Source organism: Argopecten irradians, chromosome 14 (genome assembly GCF_041381155.1).
Source record: "Argopecten irradians isolate NY chromosome 14, Ai_NY, whole genome shotgun sequence".
NCBI lineage: Eukaryota > Metazoa > Mollusca > Bivalvia > Pectinida > Pectinidae > Argopecten > Argopecten irradians.
Window position 1 is genome coordinate 23,721,819 of NC_091147.1, and position 17,727 is coordinate 23,739,545.

General features: G+C 37.2%; 1 protein-coding gene across 5 annotated transcripts in view; it reads right to left on the reverse strand.

Moving 5' to 3' along the window:
* Window positions 1-17,727, reverse strand: part of LOC138307730 (serine-rich adhesin for platelets-like) — a 38,863-nt gene that overhangs the window by 10,764 nt on the left and 10,372 nt on the right. For 4 of the 5 annotated variants that reach the window (XM_069248587.1, XM_069248584.1, XM_069248586.1 and 1 more), the window contains exons 3-21: window positions 17,281-17,376; window positions 16,739-16,843; window positions 15,992-16,131; window positions 15,439-15,536; window positions 14,651-14,748; window positions 14,203-14,343; window positions 13,861-13,944; window positions 13,344-13,443; window positions 12,618-12,812; window positions 12,067-12,210; window positions 11,262-11,563; window positions 10,727-10,809; window positions 9,833-9,871; window positions 6,842-8,220; window positions 5,887-6,062; window positions 4,867-5,251; window positions 2,318-4,431; window positions 1,846-2,086; window positions 278-1,135 (exon numbers count right to left, since the gene is read on the reverse strand). In XM_069248587.1, the coding sequence (XP_069104688.1) occupies window positions 278-1,135; window positions 1,846-2,086; window positions 2,318-4,431; window positions 4,867-5,251; window positions 5,887-6,062; window positions 6,842-8,220; window positions 9,833-9,871; window positions 10,727-10,809; window positions 11,262-11,563; window positions 12,067-12,210; window positions 12,618-12,812; window positions 13,344-13,443; window positions 13,861-13,944; window positions 14,203-14,343; window positions 14,651-14,748; window positions 15,439-15,536; window positions 15,992-16,131; window positions 16,739-16,843; window positions 17,281-17,376 (6,778 nt within the window). The remainder of the gene's footprint in view (window positions 1-277; window positions 1,136-1,845; window positions 2,087-2,317; window positions 4,432-4,866; window positions 5,252-5,886; window positions 6,063-6,841; window positions 8,221-9,832; window positions 9,872-10,726; window positions 10,810-11,261; window positions 11,564-12,066; window positions 12,211-12,617; window positions 12,813-13,343; window positions 13,444-13,860; window positions 13,945-14,202; window positions 14,344-14,650; window positions 14,749-15,438; window positions 15,537-15,991; window positions 16,132-16,738; window positions 16,844-17,280; window positions 17,377-17,727) is intronic. The other variant, XM_069248585.1, reaches the window with a different exon arrangement.

A 17,727-nucleotide genomic window follows, 5' to 3' on the forward strand; every position in this document is an offset into this window, starting at 1 on the left:
CATGTATTGATTAAAGAAAGGACTGGACAGGGCAGACACAGACAACATTACACACAAAAAATGCATGTGCATTTCATGGCAGAGACATGAAGTATAGCTGTTAATATCCTTACAAAGAGTCCAGTCAAACTTCTAAATTCATTGCTAGCAGTCAAGTGAATGGAAAATGGAGAAAGCAAGCTCAGAAAGTAAAACTTAACCGAAACAACAAATGTAGTCACTTATTGCATTTATCCTAAATAGAGCAAAGCAGATGAGAATATATAAATGTACTTACCTGTTGATTTGACTCCTCTGCTTTTTTTCCAAGAGGACAGAGTTTTAGACAATCCTGTCGGTCCCACTGACCTTGTCACCCCACTTTCATCATTGTCCTTTGACCTTTGACCTGCACTTGGAGCTGACCCCGGCCGTTTTGGTTCTGCTGGCGGTGTTTTCTTTAGCGTACTTAACAGATCTCCTTGATGTGAGGTTAGGAAGTCTGCCAGACTGACCACGGCCCCTGGTTTGCCTTTGGCTGCCACGGGAGCTTTTGGGACTTCCTTCACTGGCTTTTTACCACCGTCTTTTTTAGTTTGTAGAGCCTTGTTTAGATAAGTCCCAGGGACCTTTGGAGCTGGCTTCTTTTTCCCCTTCTGCGGCTCCTCTGCGACTTCAAACATTTTCCGCCTTTCACCGACCTTGTTACCTAACCTTGTATCTTTAGCGGAATCTGAAGAGTCGGCAGACGGTCTTGAAGATAATGTTTGTTCGGTCGAGGTTCGAGCAGAAGAAGAATCCAGAGATCTAGCGACCTGTGACTCAGATGAAGTCCTGGTGGATCCAGAATCCAAAGAACGTAAAATGACTGGTTTGGGCGGTTCCTGGACGGCCGTCGTTTGTTGATCACCTTCCTCGTCCAGTAGTTTTGACCAGGAAACTGGCGGTTTATTGGGCTCCTGCTGACTGCTGAATTTCATTGCTAAAGACATGGTAGGACTGACCATCACGGGGACGGCATGGAACAGCGTCTCTGATCCCGAGTCACTCCCAGTATCATCACCTTCTTCAATGGGTGGGGGCGGTGGAGCGTAACGTGGGGGAGACAGTGTCCTGGCTGTGCTGGGGCTATCGTACGACTTGGATGTGGTGAAATCTGAAATATTTGTAAAGATTAAAGGTAATCAAATTCAAATAAATCATCAGACTTTTGAATACTGTAACAGTAAAATAAAGGCAAACTGGGACTGTCACCAGAGTGGACGACTAATATTCCCGCTGCATACATTTAGTAATAACTCCATTAATAGGGGACATATCAGAACCCTATATAGTTCACTCAACTTCCCTTTATGTCAGGGTTCTGTGTACCAAATTTTATCAAAATCTGTCAAGTAGTTTATGAGGAGTTTGTCGGACAAAATTGTGTCTACAGACAGACAAACAGACAGACTGACTGCTGGACAGACAGACAATCCTATTCCAGTATATTCTCTCTAATTACTTTTCAATAAACATAATTCATTATACATATATCATATACAACTAATAGGAACCTTGATGGGGAATAAATACTACTACCTTTGGTACAGTTAAAACGGTTAAAACAAAGCACAAAATTACTTTGCCATAAGCATTATTCATTACACACATAATACAAACATCATTGGGACCTTGAATAGGAATGAAAATTCCAAAATCATAACTATGAATTGCTTATAATTAAGTTCATTATAAACATGTGTTACTATATGTTATAATTGCTTTGCTGTATGATACATGTATATTTGAATTGTTGTTTTTGACATTTTCGAATAAAATGTGTTGAAAAAATAAAGCACAGAATTTTATTGCAAGACAATTTACCTGCGATATCATGGAATGTGTCTTGCGTAGACTTGGAGTGTGTGTTAGAAATGTCCGGATCAGTCATACTCGCTTCGTGTTGCTCAAATGACAGTGTGGAGTTGCTGCTCCCAGTGCCGTGACTACCATTACCAGATTTCCGTGGCGTCTGGCCGAAGTCGTCCTGGACCATGCTGTTGTTGGAACTGAGACTTATCAGAGTCAGGTTCGGCTCCTCAGATATACCCGACTCATATCCAAGCTAAAGGGATATGATAACATTTTAATTTAGATTTTTAAAAGTGCCATTTTTTTCACATTCTTATAAAACTTCATGAATTCACTGAAATCTTGTTTGGGTACACATTTCAATTGAAAAAGCTTTTGAGTTCACAAAACAAGATTTTCATTTTTACCAGCTGAAATTACTTTTAAAGAAATTGATAATTTTCCGTTTATTTCCAAATTATTTCACAAATTTTGAACATATTACCTGATCAAGGCTAGTAGCATCTCCTGCCGAGTGTAGACTACTAGTTACCATGGTACCAGAGTTATCGGTGTATCTAAGCGGGGTCACATCAAAGCTTGATCCCGCTGTAGTCGTTGACAACTTATAGGAATCATCTGTGGATGCTACATCTGAGGCATGATCCTGGTGGATGGTCAGGCGATTATGTGACTGGCCGGATAATGTAGGATGCTCTGTTGTACTTGAATTGTTCGACTGGTTGGGATTTTTGTTTATAAGTTGTTTATGCTTAGCAATAATGTCTCTTGATTCTTGTATCAACACATCCAGATTAGCAAATTTCTTTTCCACATAGCCGTCTTCCGAATCTGGTTCGGACTCGGTGTCCAAGCTGTACTGACTCAATCCTTGGGTTGAATCTGCCCCATGACCAGACGGACTTGTCTTGTCCAAACTGTACTGACTCAATCCTTGTGTTGAATCTGCCCCATGGCCAGATGGACTTGTCTTGTCCAAGCTGTACTGACTCAATCCTTGCGTTGAATCTGCCCCATGGCCAGACGGACTTGTCTTGTCCAAACTATACTGACTCGGACTTGTCTTGTCCAAGCTGTACTGACTAAGACCTTGTGTGGAGTCTGCTCCGTGTGTTGAAGGACTACTCTTGTCCAAACTATACTGACTTAGCCCCTGTGTTGAGTCTGCTCTGTGACCAGATGGACTCTCGTCCAAACTATACTGGCTTGGCTCATGTACAGATCGCGTATGCAGGCCTGCAGGACTACTTTTATCCAAGCTGTACTGTGATAGATCTCCAGGAGAGAACTGGCTGAATTCTCTTACACTCTTCGCACTCCTCTGTGACCTATCAGAATCATTAGTATCTAGCGACACCTGCGTGAGAGATGATTCATTACGAGTCGATTTTCCAGTATTGTCGAGACTGTACTGACTCAGTGACTGATCCTTGCTGATTAGAGTGATCCCCATTGTGTCCGACTTCAGGCTGTACTGACTGAGCCCTGTTGGCCCCCCTAAACTGACTGAAGAAGGAACCTCTGTTGCTTGACTGGACTCAGAAGAACTTATCGAAGGTCTTCCAATAACAGAGGATGAAGACAAACTTCCCCATACTTGACTACGCGATGTGTCCTGACCTCGGCTGGAGTCGGACGAAATTGAATTTTGAGATGTCTCACCAGGTACAGTATCAGTTCTCGTTTGGGCAGTGTATGGAGTACTGGTATATGCAAATGGTCCAGATTTAGTTGACTCGTTGTCTAAGAGAATACGAGGGCCCTTTCGTTTCTCTTCCCTCAGTTCGTCACGTAATTGCAACAATAAACTGTCACGGTCCCGTCGGAATGGTCCAAAATCTCGTGTGTTACGGCCATGCAGCTCCATATCTAGGTAGGAGCTTGAAGAAGATATGAGTCCTTCGCTCACACTAGATCCAACACTCTCACGAGTTCTACTTGTGGTATCCATGGATACCTGAGTATCCGATGGATCATGATGGCCTACAGGTGAACCCCTCACACCTGGAATATCACCATGACCTTCACTTGACCCTGCTGATGACCTCGTAGACCCTGAATGATCACTGTTGGGGCCTTGATGTGAAAGTTCCTCTGCTAGCCGTTCTATAGATGAACGAGTCTTGCTTCCCTCACCAGAAAAGCTAGACGGCTTCTCATTGAAAGTGTCAAGAGACACAGAGGAGAAAGGTTTTTGATAGGTATGCGATGGTTCAACTGAAAAATGCATTGCATCGTAGCTTCTGTCAACTTTGAGAGATTTTGGATCAGGCAAGTCAAGGTATCCTGACTTGCTGTCTTCCTGGGATTTATCATAATCCGATAGTGTATGCTGACTCAGGTCTGACGCATTTCCTTTCTCGTCTGATGACGAAGGACGGAGGGACTTAAAATCTTGATTTGAACCGGAAGATTTGTCAGGTTGAAGAGGTTTGAACCTTTCCTTGTATCCTGACAGTTCATCAGCCCATGACTTCTGACTTTGGAATGATCCGTTGGCACTTTCTGACTTCCCTCCAGATTGACCTACGTATCGGAATGCGTAGTTGTCCGAAGCAGCTTGGGAATGCATCGAGGCTATGCTATCATCTATGGGACCTGTGGAGAAATTTATTTATTAAAAGATTCCCTTTTTTCAAAAATTATTTTTGATACTTAAAATGTTATATTGTGTACATGGACAAAAAATATTTAGCCTTATTTAACTTTCTAACAGTAAATAAGTAAGGTATTCTAATTTACATTACTGTATCTTGTTTTATATATCTTTTCTTAATTAATCAAAATGACAATGCATACTTAAAATATGATGACTCTAATTTATGCCAATTCCATCTACTTTAAAATTAAAATTTTCTTTTAATTAAAAATTTCAATCGAATGATTTAAAAAAAGAACTCTAATGATAAAAATATCGTCTTACAGCATGATTGGTTTCAGCATTATCATATAAAATGGGTTCAGCTATTTCTGAGGTTAAGGTTTTTGTTTTTCAGGGAACCATACAGATAAATGTATGTGCCAAATACATACCCATAGACAGTGATGATTCTGACAAAGTGCCAACCGAAAGGGTGTGAAAGCTTCCCCCGGGGGTAGGGCTGTGTCTCCTCCCCTCTGATGTGTCCAGTGTAGCAAACACATCATTGGTCTGTTGCTTCAGCTTGTCCAGTACTCCGCTGTCCAGTTCCCTGGCTCTGGCCATCACTTCATCAATCTGAGGATTGTAGTAGCCAGACTCTCCGGCCACTCGCCGGTCAGTAGGAGTGGGACCATGCTCTCCTTCCTCAGGGATGGTTGGTCTACTGAAGTCTAGTGAACGTTTTACTGTGGATGATGACGCTTCACTGGAGCTAAGACTGGGCCGTCCAGAAGACGGTCGATCTGAATACCTAGTACTGGCTGGTGTGTCTACCTCCTGTAAATATATAAAAATAATGTTGTTGAAGAATTTTAAAAGAGATCCCAGAGGGATCTTAGCGCCCACCGAAGAATGTCTGACAATGGAAAGAGTGTTTTTTTCACTGCTTTTCAAACTTCAACTATCAAAATCCAATATGGTTGCCTGTCAGCCATCTTGTAGGTGGATTGGCTTCAAAATGCAATATGCACAACTAAGTTCCTAGGGGAATCTAGAATTGAAATTTGAGACAGATCCCTTCAGTACTTTCTGAGAAATAGTAGTAACAAACTTCAACTATCACAATCCAAGACGGCTGCCTGTCAGCTAAAAATTATCTTTTACTGTATGCAAACAACACATGTTCACGCATACAATATTTTTTCAACATATGTTGTGAATACATTGATTCACAACCAATGGCTTTCACTGATACTACTAAATAACAGTTTAAAGGATGTGAAATAAATGTGCCCCTGATCATGATTTGATGACATCATCATTAATAGTGCAGTCATTTAGCATAATTTGTTGACATTGTATTATTATGAGCAGTCTCATTTATTTTTTCTCATCTCCTTGTTAGATAAGATTCTTTGTTTCCCTCACACTTAATAACCCTGTATAGGATGTGAATAAAGGAATACACTTACATGTATAGTACTGAGCTCATGAGGTCGATGTGCTGCAAGCTGGGCTACCCCACGGTTAGGCGGCTGTCCTTGGGCAAGTTTCTCTTGGGGTGGGGGGTGCTTCCCTGGGGGCGAGTTGTCAGAACTTAAGTCTGATGTTTCTAACCCGGTAGTGTCTCCTCCTGTCATAGATGTATCTGTAACAGCATGGTTATTGTAAAGCTACAGTGGTACACTGTATCTTACATTTAGTACACAATGATACTTACTCCACAAGGAGCTAGACAAAATCATGAGGAAAGGAGTTTCCTTTTCCATATCTTAAATCGATTTCTAAAACTGAGATGTAAAACAGAAAAAGAACTTCATAAAACAAAAATAATCTTACATGGATTATTTAAACGCTATGGAAAAGAAAATGCTTAAAGATGCTCCACCGCCGACAGAGCATAAATGACATTCATCATTTGAACAATAACTGGTGTTTAATCGTGTATATATATGCCTAATACAATACAAAAAATAACATAAAATGATTTATTTTGCCTTTGGTGCATGCGCAATTATTACCTCATTCCATAATAGATATAGTGCCACAGAATTTTTTCGGGATGCAATTAATTATTTTTCATATTTTTAACTTTAAGTAAAATTAAAAGCTCAAACTTTTCAATGGTGGTTATGGTGTAAAATAAGTAACTTTTGTAACTGACGAAAAATACTAAATCGTCTGCTCCTGTTTTTGATAGTGAAAAAATACCATTTGTCAGCGGTGGAGCATCTTGAAAACTTCACCAAAAGTAATACAAACAGACATACAATTGAGATACTATAGTCATGTACATGTACTTATCACATAACAATACAATAATTCTTATTGTACTTCTATTTTCTTATCATTAAACACCATCATATCCTTAATGCTCTCTTTTTTACAAGAAGAAAAAGTTCTAGTATAGATTTTGGAAATACTGACCTCTTCCCGAAATATTAAGGGATGTATCACTCTCTTGATTAATCTGTCGCTGGGCACGAGACAATTTACTACGCAGACGTTCCTGATCAGCCATTAGCTGAATTTGTCCAGTTTGATGTCGCTGTAAAATTTCCTCCTTTTGTTTCTGAATATCATCCAGCTGTTTCCGTAAATCAGCCTGTCTTTTCTCAAACTCTTGGTTACGGCCTCTAGCCACTGTAAGGAGATCAGAATCAGAATCGGAGCCAGACCTTCGACCTGGAAGGGATGGACTCCCTCGCTCGGTTGAAGATGATGAAAGAGCTGTATCGTCAAGATTACTACCGCTTAAGTCATTGTTGTGGAACTGCTGCATAGCTGTTAATGGTGATTCCTGAAGAGAATCGTTAAATGAGAGCGACTTTCTCACTCTGTCCATTTTTGTTTCTTTTATGGCTTCAGAGCCTGGGATAGCTCCTCCTTTCTCTGGCTGAGTGTCTCTACCAAGAAAACTGCTGGCCAAAGATTTCCCATTTTCATGAGAGAGTCTAGAGGCATAGTAAGGATGTGAAGCTAACTTTGATAATAAGTCAGAGACGGCAGATTTTGGCGGAGATTTACCACCGACAGGTTCAGGACGACTTGCCACAGGATGCGATCCTGACGCAGATAGAACCGATATGATATTCGACACACTTGGATCACTACCTTGACTACCAGACCTATCACTCTCGGAGGTTTTAAGTTCCAGCTGAGGAAACCTCTCCAGTAATTCCTGTCTCCTTTGCTCAATCTCAGCTCTCGTGTCAGAAAGGATCTTTTTACTGTGTTCATGCCTCTTTAACAAATTCATTTGATACTCCCTTATCTTTTTCATTTGATCTGAATGACTTTCAGCTTTCCCCTCCCCTGGTAATATAGCACCGGACACAGTGAAGGGGGCGGGGGGCAGTGATGAGTTTAGAATGTTTGTCTGCTGCTGCCTAGCAGCAGGTGACAGGTATGCACCAACAGGAAGTGGAGGATGAAGGTCTGGCCTCATACCGTTATGACTTTTAGCAGGATGAAAATCAGCTGCCGGACCTGAAAATCCTTTCGGTCTAGATGTAGACACATTTTGTCTTTCTGGGTCACAAGAAGAGGCCGGGTCTCTTGTTACATGTGCTGGCAGATCTGAAATTCCAATTCCGTAAAATCCTGATGAAGGTTTATCTTTGGCAAGATGAGCTACAAGACCGACCGAGGAAAGGTTCACAGATGATGATGATGAGGGTGGCTCATGGCCGTTCATGAGAAAGTCTGGCATATTAGGGGCAGGTTTTGATGACTGAGGTTCTAGTATGGACTTATGGTAGGAATCCAGGGCTTCTAACTTCGCTTCCAGTTCTCTCTTCTGTTGTCTGTGATAAAGAAAGAATAACTATTAGTATAATGTCCCAATAACAGAGAAAGCCTATAGTTTACATAGTTTACACAGCAGTTACTAACAAGTAGTTGTAATAATATCCTAGCTGACCTTCAACAAGGTAAGTTGCGGGAGAGCGGTAATATAGGCATTGCTTGTTGACCAATTCTCTTTGTATTAACACCTTACAATAAAATATTCGGAAATAAATGAAACAAAATAAGTTAAAAGCCACAAAAGTAATGTGATTGTTGCTTTTATCTTAAGCAAGTGAACACTTATAAATACCACTTTTAAACTAGGAAATTCAAATCAAATTGATCATTTTCAAATAACCTAACAAATAATTATAAATGCAATTATTTTCCGACATCAATTTTTTAATTTGAAACTTATTCTTATAGCAGTGTCGACATGATATCTATTTTTTTACAGTCAAGCACTGATTAATGAAAGAAAATTTGTTAGTGTAACTGGCCTATACACTCTAAATAATTAAAACTAGTGAAAGAAGATTGACTAGAAATCAGTGTGACTGAAATATGTATACATCATCAGTTATGACTTTAGCTACCATATGCATGTAAAATTCTACAATTATCATATGTTGACAAAAAGCTTTTAAATTAATCTTGATTGAACCATTTTTCATATACAGGATAAACCATGAGTTGGCGTACAAAAGCCAGAGAAAATGCACCTATCAAGGGCCAAATTTGTTAAGCTGAAAAACCTTATAAATATTGATATCATAGAACTGATGGGACAGGATGGGACGGGATGGGACGGGATGCAATATTAACATGAAAGTGATAGATTGCTAATGGGTAACAATAAATGTTCTATATTTAATTGCAGGAAAAAAAAATCAATTATTTCTTTTTATCATTCTTGATCTTTTAAAATTTACTATAACTATAAACTATAAAGAAATCTATTGTCTTCATGTTATGATGAAGATGTGATCATCAAGCCATGATTGATATTGTAGCAAAGAATGTGTACGTATCACTTCTAGTCAAATACAACTGTGGTGAAAAATATCATTCAGTGAATCCAGATTTAGGCAACGGGAAAATGCAAAAAGGTTAAAACTACCGGTAAAGGGATGAAAGTTTTCAGCATGAAATAATTACTTAATGGTGGTATCATATTTGAAAATTAGATTCTACTAAATTAATAGATATGGTAAAACTAATATGCCAAAACGAAGCAGTATGATTAAGCAATGGGAAAATGAAAATGTTGAAAAATTATTTAAAAACTTATTTAAAGACTTTATCAACAAAATTTTATTACCATTATAACATTCATTTAAAAAATTTTCTACATCATTTAACATGTTCACCACTGAAGATACATTTAGGTTCTACTAAATCAAAGACTAGACCAGTCCATTATGAAATTTCAGGGGTGAAAGAGTTAATCTACATGTAATATGTGTCAATGTAATGTTCATACATATAAATACTAACACGTCTGTTATCAAAGTGATAAATGATCATGAACTCTGCTTTTGATGAATTCTGGAGCTACGTCTACGCAGGAGCATGAAAATATTGAATGAAAGTACTTCATATCTACGTTTAGCTCATTACCATACTTACATCAGTTTAGTACCAGTCTCCATTAATTTGTAAATGGGACTGGAAAAATAACACCACTACATTCACGGCTCGGCTTGGACATTTATTTTTTGTACCTTAGAGTCTCAGAATTAGATTGCTGTTTTTTAATAGGCGGTTATTTATGTTTTTAATAAAAACGAGATAATGAAATTTTAGTGACTTTATATTTTCATGATCTGACTTTAAAGGTATATATATGAATCAACTATTTCTAAATATTTCAAGGATCAAATTTTCATGAATTAAGCAATATCTCGTAAAACTGTGAAAACATCATTCATGCAAAAATAAACGGCTATACCAATAGATACATCATCTATTAAAGATGCTCCACCGCCGACAGAGCATAAATGATTGAACAATGAATTTGAACAATAATTGGTGTTTAATCATGTATATAATATGTCTAATTAACACAAAACATAATTTAAAATAAATTATTTTGCTTTTGGCGCACGCACAATCAGTACTGTATTTCATATAGGACATAGTGCCACAGATTTTTTTCGGGATGCATTTAATTATTTCTAATATCTTTATCTTAAAGTAACATTAGAAGCTCAAACTTTTCAATGGTGGTAATGGTGTAAAGTAAGTAACTTTTGTAACTGAAGAAATATACTAAATCGTCTGCTCCTGGTTTTGATAGAGGAAAATTACCATTTGTCAGCAGTTGAGCATCTTTAAAGAGGTTAAATTCCCAACTGACCCCATTGGCTTGTTGTGATTGAAGAACTCCTCAATAGAATTTATTTAGTCAAAGTTTTTTCCAAATAATGAATGAAATCTTCCGTTAAACAAAGATGGTTTTAAAGAGTTGTGTTCATTTCCAGATTTTAGTAATTTATTTGTCAAAACATTTCAGATACCTACTCTAGTGAGCGCTGTTGTTCCAATATCTCTGCTACCGTCCTTTCCTCTAATGGTTTACGTGGCTTTACTTCCTCTTCAGAGTCCTGTAAAATTAATAGCACCTGGTATTCAATGTTTAGTATACCTGCATTTAATTTACCGGTAATGCTACAAATACAAATTTATGTTTTGCAGAAGATGAAGATAGATGGACATTATAATACAAAACTGTAAGCGATTGAAAAGGAAAAAGACTGAAATGCCTTTAAGACAAATACACTGTAAATGTACTTATTTTTGTGGAATAAAATTTTAGCACAAATGCCAAAAAATGTAAATTATGAATTATTAGCGTGGATATGAATAAGCACAATTTTTTGGTTCAATACCGGAATTACCCTTTTACAAAATTTAGCGCTGGAAATAAATTAGCGCTTCAAAGACAGACTGAGTGTGAAAAGCACTAAAATAATAGTACCGCAAAAATAAGTACCATTACAGTATTGATTGATCCAGAATATCGGAATATATAAATGGGTGTATCAGCTATCATTACCTGGGCGTAAGGATCAGTTCGTCTGATTTTGGCAGCCACCTCCATTGGGTGTAATAAAGCTGCAGGTTCGTATGTTTGTGGAACAGGACCTCTAGCACTTGGCACAGGCCCTCTAGGGGCTGGGGCTCTCTGGCCACCAACAAAAGGGGCGTGACCGTGTATGCTGTAGTTAGGGGCTTGTGTATAAGGGGTCTGGCCCCTCGTCTGTTTCATTCCATGTATAACAGGCTGTACCACAGACCTGGAAGGTTCTGAGTGGGACATTTCGGAATCTGACAAGGAATACTCCGACAAAGTTGGTGCTGGAAACAACAGACATAATATTAATGGGTTACACATACCAGTCCCGGAGTGGTGTGTACAAAACAGAATTCAAAATATCGTCATACAAACTAACCATTCTTCCTTGCTTTCTTTGTATCAAAAAGAAATTTAAAAATAACTATCCCTTCAAAAAAAAAAATTTATAGGTAATAATGATTTTTATATGACTTTCCTTAGATATAGTTATTTTCCTCAAATCTTTTTAATATCATATCAAGTTTCTTTTCCCAAATTGTACAAAACATCAATAACTTTGAAAGCTAATTCAAATGAGCAGGTAAAACACAAGATTATGTGATAAGCTTCTGTTATTTTAATATGATACTGGCAGCCATTACAACATCTTTTAAAATCAAGACTGATTTTAGTCGCCCGCAGTATTTATTATATCGTCTGTTTCAAATACACTGTATAAACATAACTATTCCACAAAATTGCATGAAGAAAATTAAAATTGACTGATTTTCTGCCAGATATTTACCTTTGTCAATAACATGTTCATGGTGTCCGTTTGTGAGTGGGGGAGGGACTTCCTGTCCGACGTCCCGGATATCCCCCACAGACTTGGACATCCAGTCCTGGCGCTGGGTCTTAATCTTGTCCATTAACTTCCGTAGCACTTTCTCTGCAATTAGAATCAAGGTAATGAAATTTGAATAATGAACTTAGAAAATTATTGGATGGATTGCCAAGCAGCATGTAGCCACACCTAGAGCTTGCACATGCATGTTTACATTACATTTAATGTTAGAGCAAACTATCTACAAAATGTATACATTTCCAAGAGCAGAGAACATTTTTTTTTATTAATATACAGAAAACTGGTTAATCAATTCTAAAATTTCATGCTTAAACCAAAATATATCATTACAGGATAGAGAGTCTGAATCAAAGTTTGACTTATAATACATTCAATAAGATGGTACCAAGTTCAAAATTTAAAACCAAAACTCTCAAAAACTGAGAATATGTTAATTGGGCTTAAAAAAATTGTTGTTTTTACAAGATATTGTCTTGAATAAATAGACTTACCAGGTTTTTTGGCAGGCATTTTGTCATTTTTTCTTGGAGTGTTGGTCATGTCCTTTAGGACCGAGGGCATGGATCCCAGTGTGGGCTCGGGGAGGGACGGCTCATCTAGGGTTGACACCTCGAGAGACTCACTAGCTGAGGGCGTCTCCGGGGGAGGATGGGGGTCCAGGGCCAGACTCAAATCACCCATGAAGTCTGTGAAAGCATATGACAATTTGCAGTCATTGTTTTCATCAAATGAATGCAGAAAAAAAAATCTAACTTTAAAACAACTATTTTCTAATGACAATTAATACAAATGTAAGAGCATATATCCTTTAATCAGAATAACATTCATTTAATAGCACAAACAAATTACATCAACAAGCTGTTATGTAATGTACCCTACACCAAGTAATTTTCATAAAGACTTAATTTTGCGTTTTCACGCGTAATATTTTTCCATTTCTATACATCTTTGGTTCTACTCCACCTGTACTTGGAACATGTTTGTGGCAATTTATTTACATAATTTTTTATCGCCTCAAAAGTTTATCCCAGGCGAAAATACGTTGCTTTACAGAGTGTACAAATTGTATTAATTTTTCTCAACACCTTTTTACAACCAGACATTTATACATGTGTACATGTATATAGATAATGCTAGGGTTAGGACCCTGGATTAATTTTGGATCCAGACAAAATTGATACCAGTAGAGAGTCGAGAGTAATAGGGTCCACACTTACTGGTTTCGGCCATGTACATGTCCTCGAAGGCCTCCTCCATGTTTTTCTGTTTATCCTCCTTATCCTCCATTCGACAGTACGGCGGCTCATACACCTGTTTCTGTTGGTGACAAGAACACAAATATGTCCATATTTAGTCTAGTCTTCGATTTAAAAGAGTTTAAGTCCGTCTTCAGGCGTGAAAGAATTAAATAAACATTTTTTCATAGTAATTTCTGTATCGTCTACTACATGTATAAAATACATAAAACAGAGATCAATCAAAAATTATTTTCATCATAATAATTCCGACATATCGGCTAAACCACAATCTGACTTCAATTCATAAAAGATGCATTATTCTTGGAATTTTTTTATTGCAGGTGAATAACCTGGATCAATCAGTGTAAAGTGATTCTCCAAATACTCAGTTTCCAATTACCATATTTCTTTGCAAATTTAAGAATGTTAAATACGTTTTTATGTAAGCTCATTCTAAAACAGTTATAAAATTGACTGACTACCATGCCATACTTACTGGGATGTTGGCCACTACTTTTTGTCGTCGTTCACGGTCAGCTCTCTGTAGGTCACTTAGGTCCATCAGGATGTTATTGTAGTCCTGTATACAAAACCAAGAACATGAATTATTTTAATACAACAGTTAGCTATAGTGTAAAAGTCAAATATCTAGGCAGTTTACATATTCTGACTGACCTATTCCATCTTTGCATTATAGAGTTGTCTGCCCTTGCAGAATAATGCAATGCTTTTCACTAAATATGATTCGGCTAACTGCATTTTCTGTATATATGTAGTCAGTGTAGCAATTATTGCCTTTATACTTCCTTACAATAAGCCTGAGAAGATCTCTACTTACATGACTAAGGAGTTCGGCCTCCAGTGCTTTGTTGTGACGGACCCTGGCACGAGCCAGACGGTCGTGATGGAGACGTACGAGATCCTGATCCTGTTCCTTCATTCGGATCGCTTCCTCTTCTGCTGCGATTCGAGCGTCCTCCTACAACATGGGATTACAGCATTAGTGAGAACTTTTAAATCATGCTATTTATCTTAATTATTTAGCATCTACTTTCCATTTTAATATCTAAATGGATATTAAAATCATATAAATAAATTAATATTACAATATCTATTTATTTATTGATTTTATTATCTATTTATTTCAATATTTATCTATTTCAACATTTATTTAAGTTGATATATTTCTGTGTATAAAACTTAGTATGTCTGTTTTAGAGGTGTTAAAATATCAAAAGACTGGAGAATATACAATTCTGTAGATATTGTTGTATAAAGATCCTGACCTGTTCTGTAGGTCCAGCCTTGTCTACACCGTAGTTATCCAGTAGGTGGTAATGTGTTGTGGAGAAGGCATTGGCGTCCGTCATCTTGACCGCCAACTCTGAGGACGACACAATCAGTATATTAACTTTTATGATAAATATTATAACCAACTTAATACAGGGAAAACAGTCAATATGTAAAAGTTTTGTAGTGTGACATTTCTGAAAGAATTTATAAGAATACTCAAATACCATGCTGTATAATAATATGTAAATTAGTGGTACTGTATTTGACCCAATAAGCGCCCTTGTCCCTACTGTTGAATATGGTATACAGTTGTATATACTATTAAATACAGCATATTTTCCCTGCATTTTATTTTTTAACTGCACCAAAGCAGTATAGTAACAACAAACCAAGTTTTTATTAGTCTTGGTCCTATTTTGGCATTCTGTGTAAAAGCAAACACCAACAAAATAACAAATTCACAATTTTTTTTTAATTTACATGAATATATGTGTACTTTTACAACTGTATAATTTTGTAAGGTAGTTTGGTACCACCTGTTTAAACCTCAATCTTGTTACATATTTTAGCACAAATAAAAAGTTCTTCTGTGTTTTACCTTACAAAAAACTTTTGTCAACAAAATAAAAAATCTTGGGAGCCCATACTTAAAAATCTTAACTTAAATCTTTACCCAGTGTCACATTAACTTAGATCTATTCACAGAAGTTAGGCTGTATGTTTAATTTGAAATGAACACAACTTATTTGAGAGTTATCAGTAACTGACATTCAGTACTTACTCTTTGGGACGTCCAGGGTGAGGACTGGATCTGGCGGAGGAGCAGGTAAAGCAGCTACTTTGGAGGCTCTTTCTTTCTCTACTTCTAGGGCAGATTTCCTATAAAACCCAACCAGATATGTGAGTGTATATAAATATGGTGTGATGATAACTACTGCAAAACACAGGGGTCTTCTTGTTTCAGACTGTTACAGCTGATCATGTGATTAACGTACAAGCAAACAAACCTGTCTATAAAGACCACCCAAGGGTCAGAAGGAAAATGACCTTTATAGCCAGGTGGTCGTTATAAACAGACTAATTGTGGTCTTATCAAGCAGGTTGCTGGTAAACCAAGTTTTACTGAAATTATCAATATGCAAGCAATTTGTTATTCTCTTCTTTACTTTTGAATACTGTTTGAAGATAAAAAATTGTTTTATTTCGATTAATAAGAAACATTATTCAAGTTGATAACCATAACTACTTTTTTACCTGTGAGGTACAGTATTAAAGAAAACTTCAATCAGTTTTGAAACTCGGATTATTCTTCAAACTCTGAACCTTGACCTTACCTTGCTGCAATAATCTTGTTCTCCTCATACTCCTGATAAATCTTATCTCGTCTTGCTTTTTCCATGGCTGCTTTGCCTCTGGAATCTGCTCTTTGGTTTTCTAACTGTCTTACCATCTCACGCTCCTCAGTTTGATCCACCTAGTAACAGACAAGTTAACACAAGTTATATAAGAGATAGGTTAAAGGTCAACATACAAGAAATATATCAAAGTTCGTAGTTCACAAGTTACAAGTCAACACATATGTAATCTGTCATTTATACAACAGCTCTCTGCCCTATCTCAAATAAATAATAATTATTTTTCCGAACTTATCTTATGCCTATTCTGCTGAATTCTACTTCATTACTTACATAGCACCATTTTCAATTCCTGCTGACATTTTCCTATTATTGGATATGACCCATTTGAACCCCTTCTGCTATTTCCTGACAACCTCTATCTTTACCTCTAATAACTTTTTTATTGTTTGCACGTTGCGTAGCTGTTTCCTATTGCCTTTGACACTTACCTAGTCCCCAGTTTTCTGTTGACCTTGACCTTTCCTCCTGTTGTTTTTGACACTTCCCTATTCCCCAGCCTCCTACTGACCTTGACCTTTGCTCCTATTGCCTTTGATATTTACCTGGTACCTATTCCCCAGCCTCCTGATGACCTTGACCTTAGCTCCTATTGTCTTTCACACTTACCTGTTTCAAAGCTTCTTGCCCACCTTGACCTTTGCTCCTATTGTTTTTGACACCTACCTGTTGCCCAGCCTCCTGCTGACCTTGACCTATGCTGTGTAGACAGTTCTCATACTGAGCCTCAAGGTGGCGAACTTTCTCTTCCTTCTCCTTCTCCATCTGGTTCTACAAATAAAAACAACTTCTCATTCAGTCCTTAAGTCTAAGATATCAAACTATAGCTGTAATACCTCATACTTATTGGATTTGTGAATCAAAAGTCAAAGCCATAGAGAAGTGTTGACTAAAAACTTCACAATAGCACACCTATGCCAATGTTGAAAGGTTCTTACTATTGCGAAAGAAATGGGTATGTGCAGCTTGTACATACCTGTAGTGTAGTAAAATAAGTTTCTGTCACAGCTGCAAGGTCATGTTTTTGGCTCTTAGCCATGGATATTACTGTTACAGTACTAGGGGACTTATCCATCCAATATCAAACTAATTCAAAATCACTTGACTATGTGTCTTTTTCACTTTTTCATTTTTAATTGTTTGGAGCAATTTAGAAATTATTGTTTTGTGGTCATTCATTGGCATGTAGCATAATTAATAAAACTAACTTGTAACTCCACCGCCAGTTTGTGGATCTGTCTGTTTTTCTCCTGACGCACTGCCTGGCGAATTTTAGCGGCATTTTGTTTTGCTTGTTCTCGGACCTGCAATCACAAATCATGGCATAAATATAAACATTGAAAATAACAATTAAATCATAAATTAATATATTTTTTTAATAAAGTTCAATTGAAAACTACAAATATGTTTCTGAGTTAAATCAAATAATGGTCTGATCTACAATGTGATAATGCCATACCATTAATGTCTTAAAAAATATAAAGATAACACTTTTGTGACATCAAAAGCATGATGTCATCAATAAACCATTATGCAATGTCACATGATTGTCACATGACAAATTAGCCAAATTTCTTGTACAATTCTTATGGAACATTATTGAAAGATTTGCCTCTACACCTATTTTCATAGACATTAGAAAACAGATCTGAGAT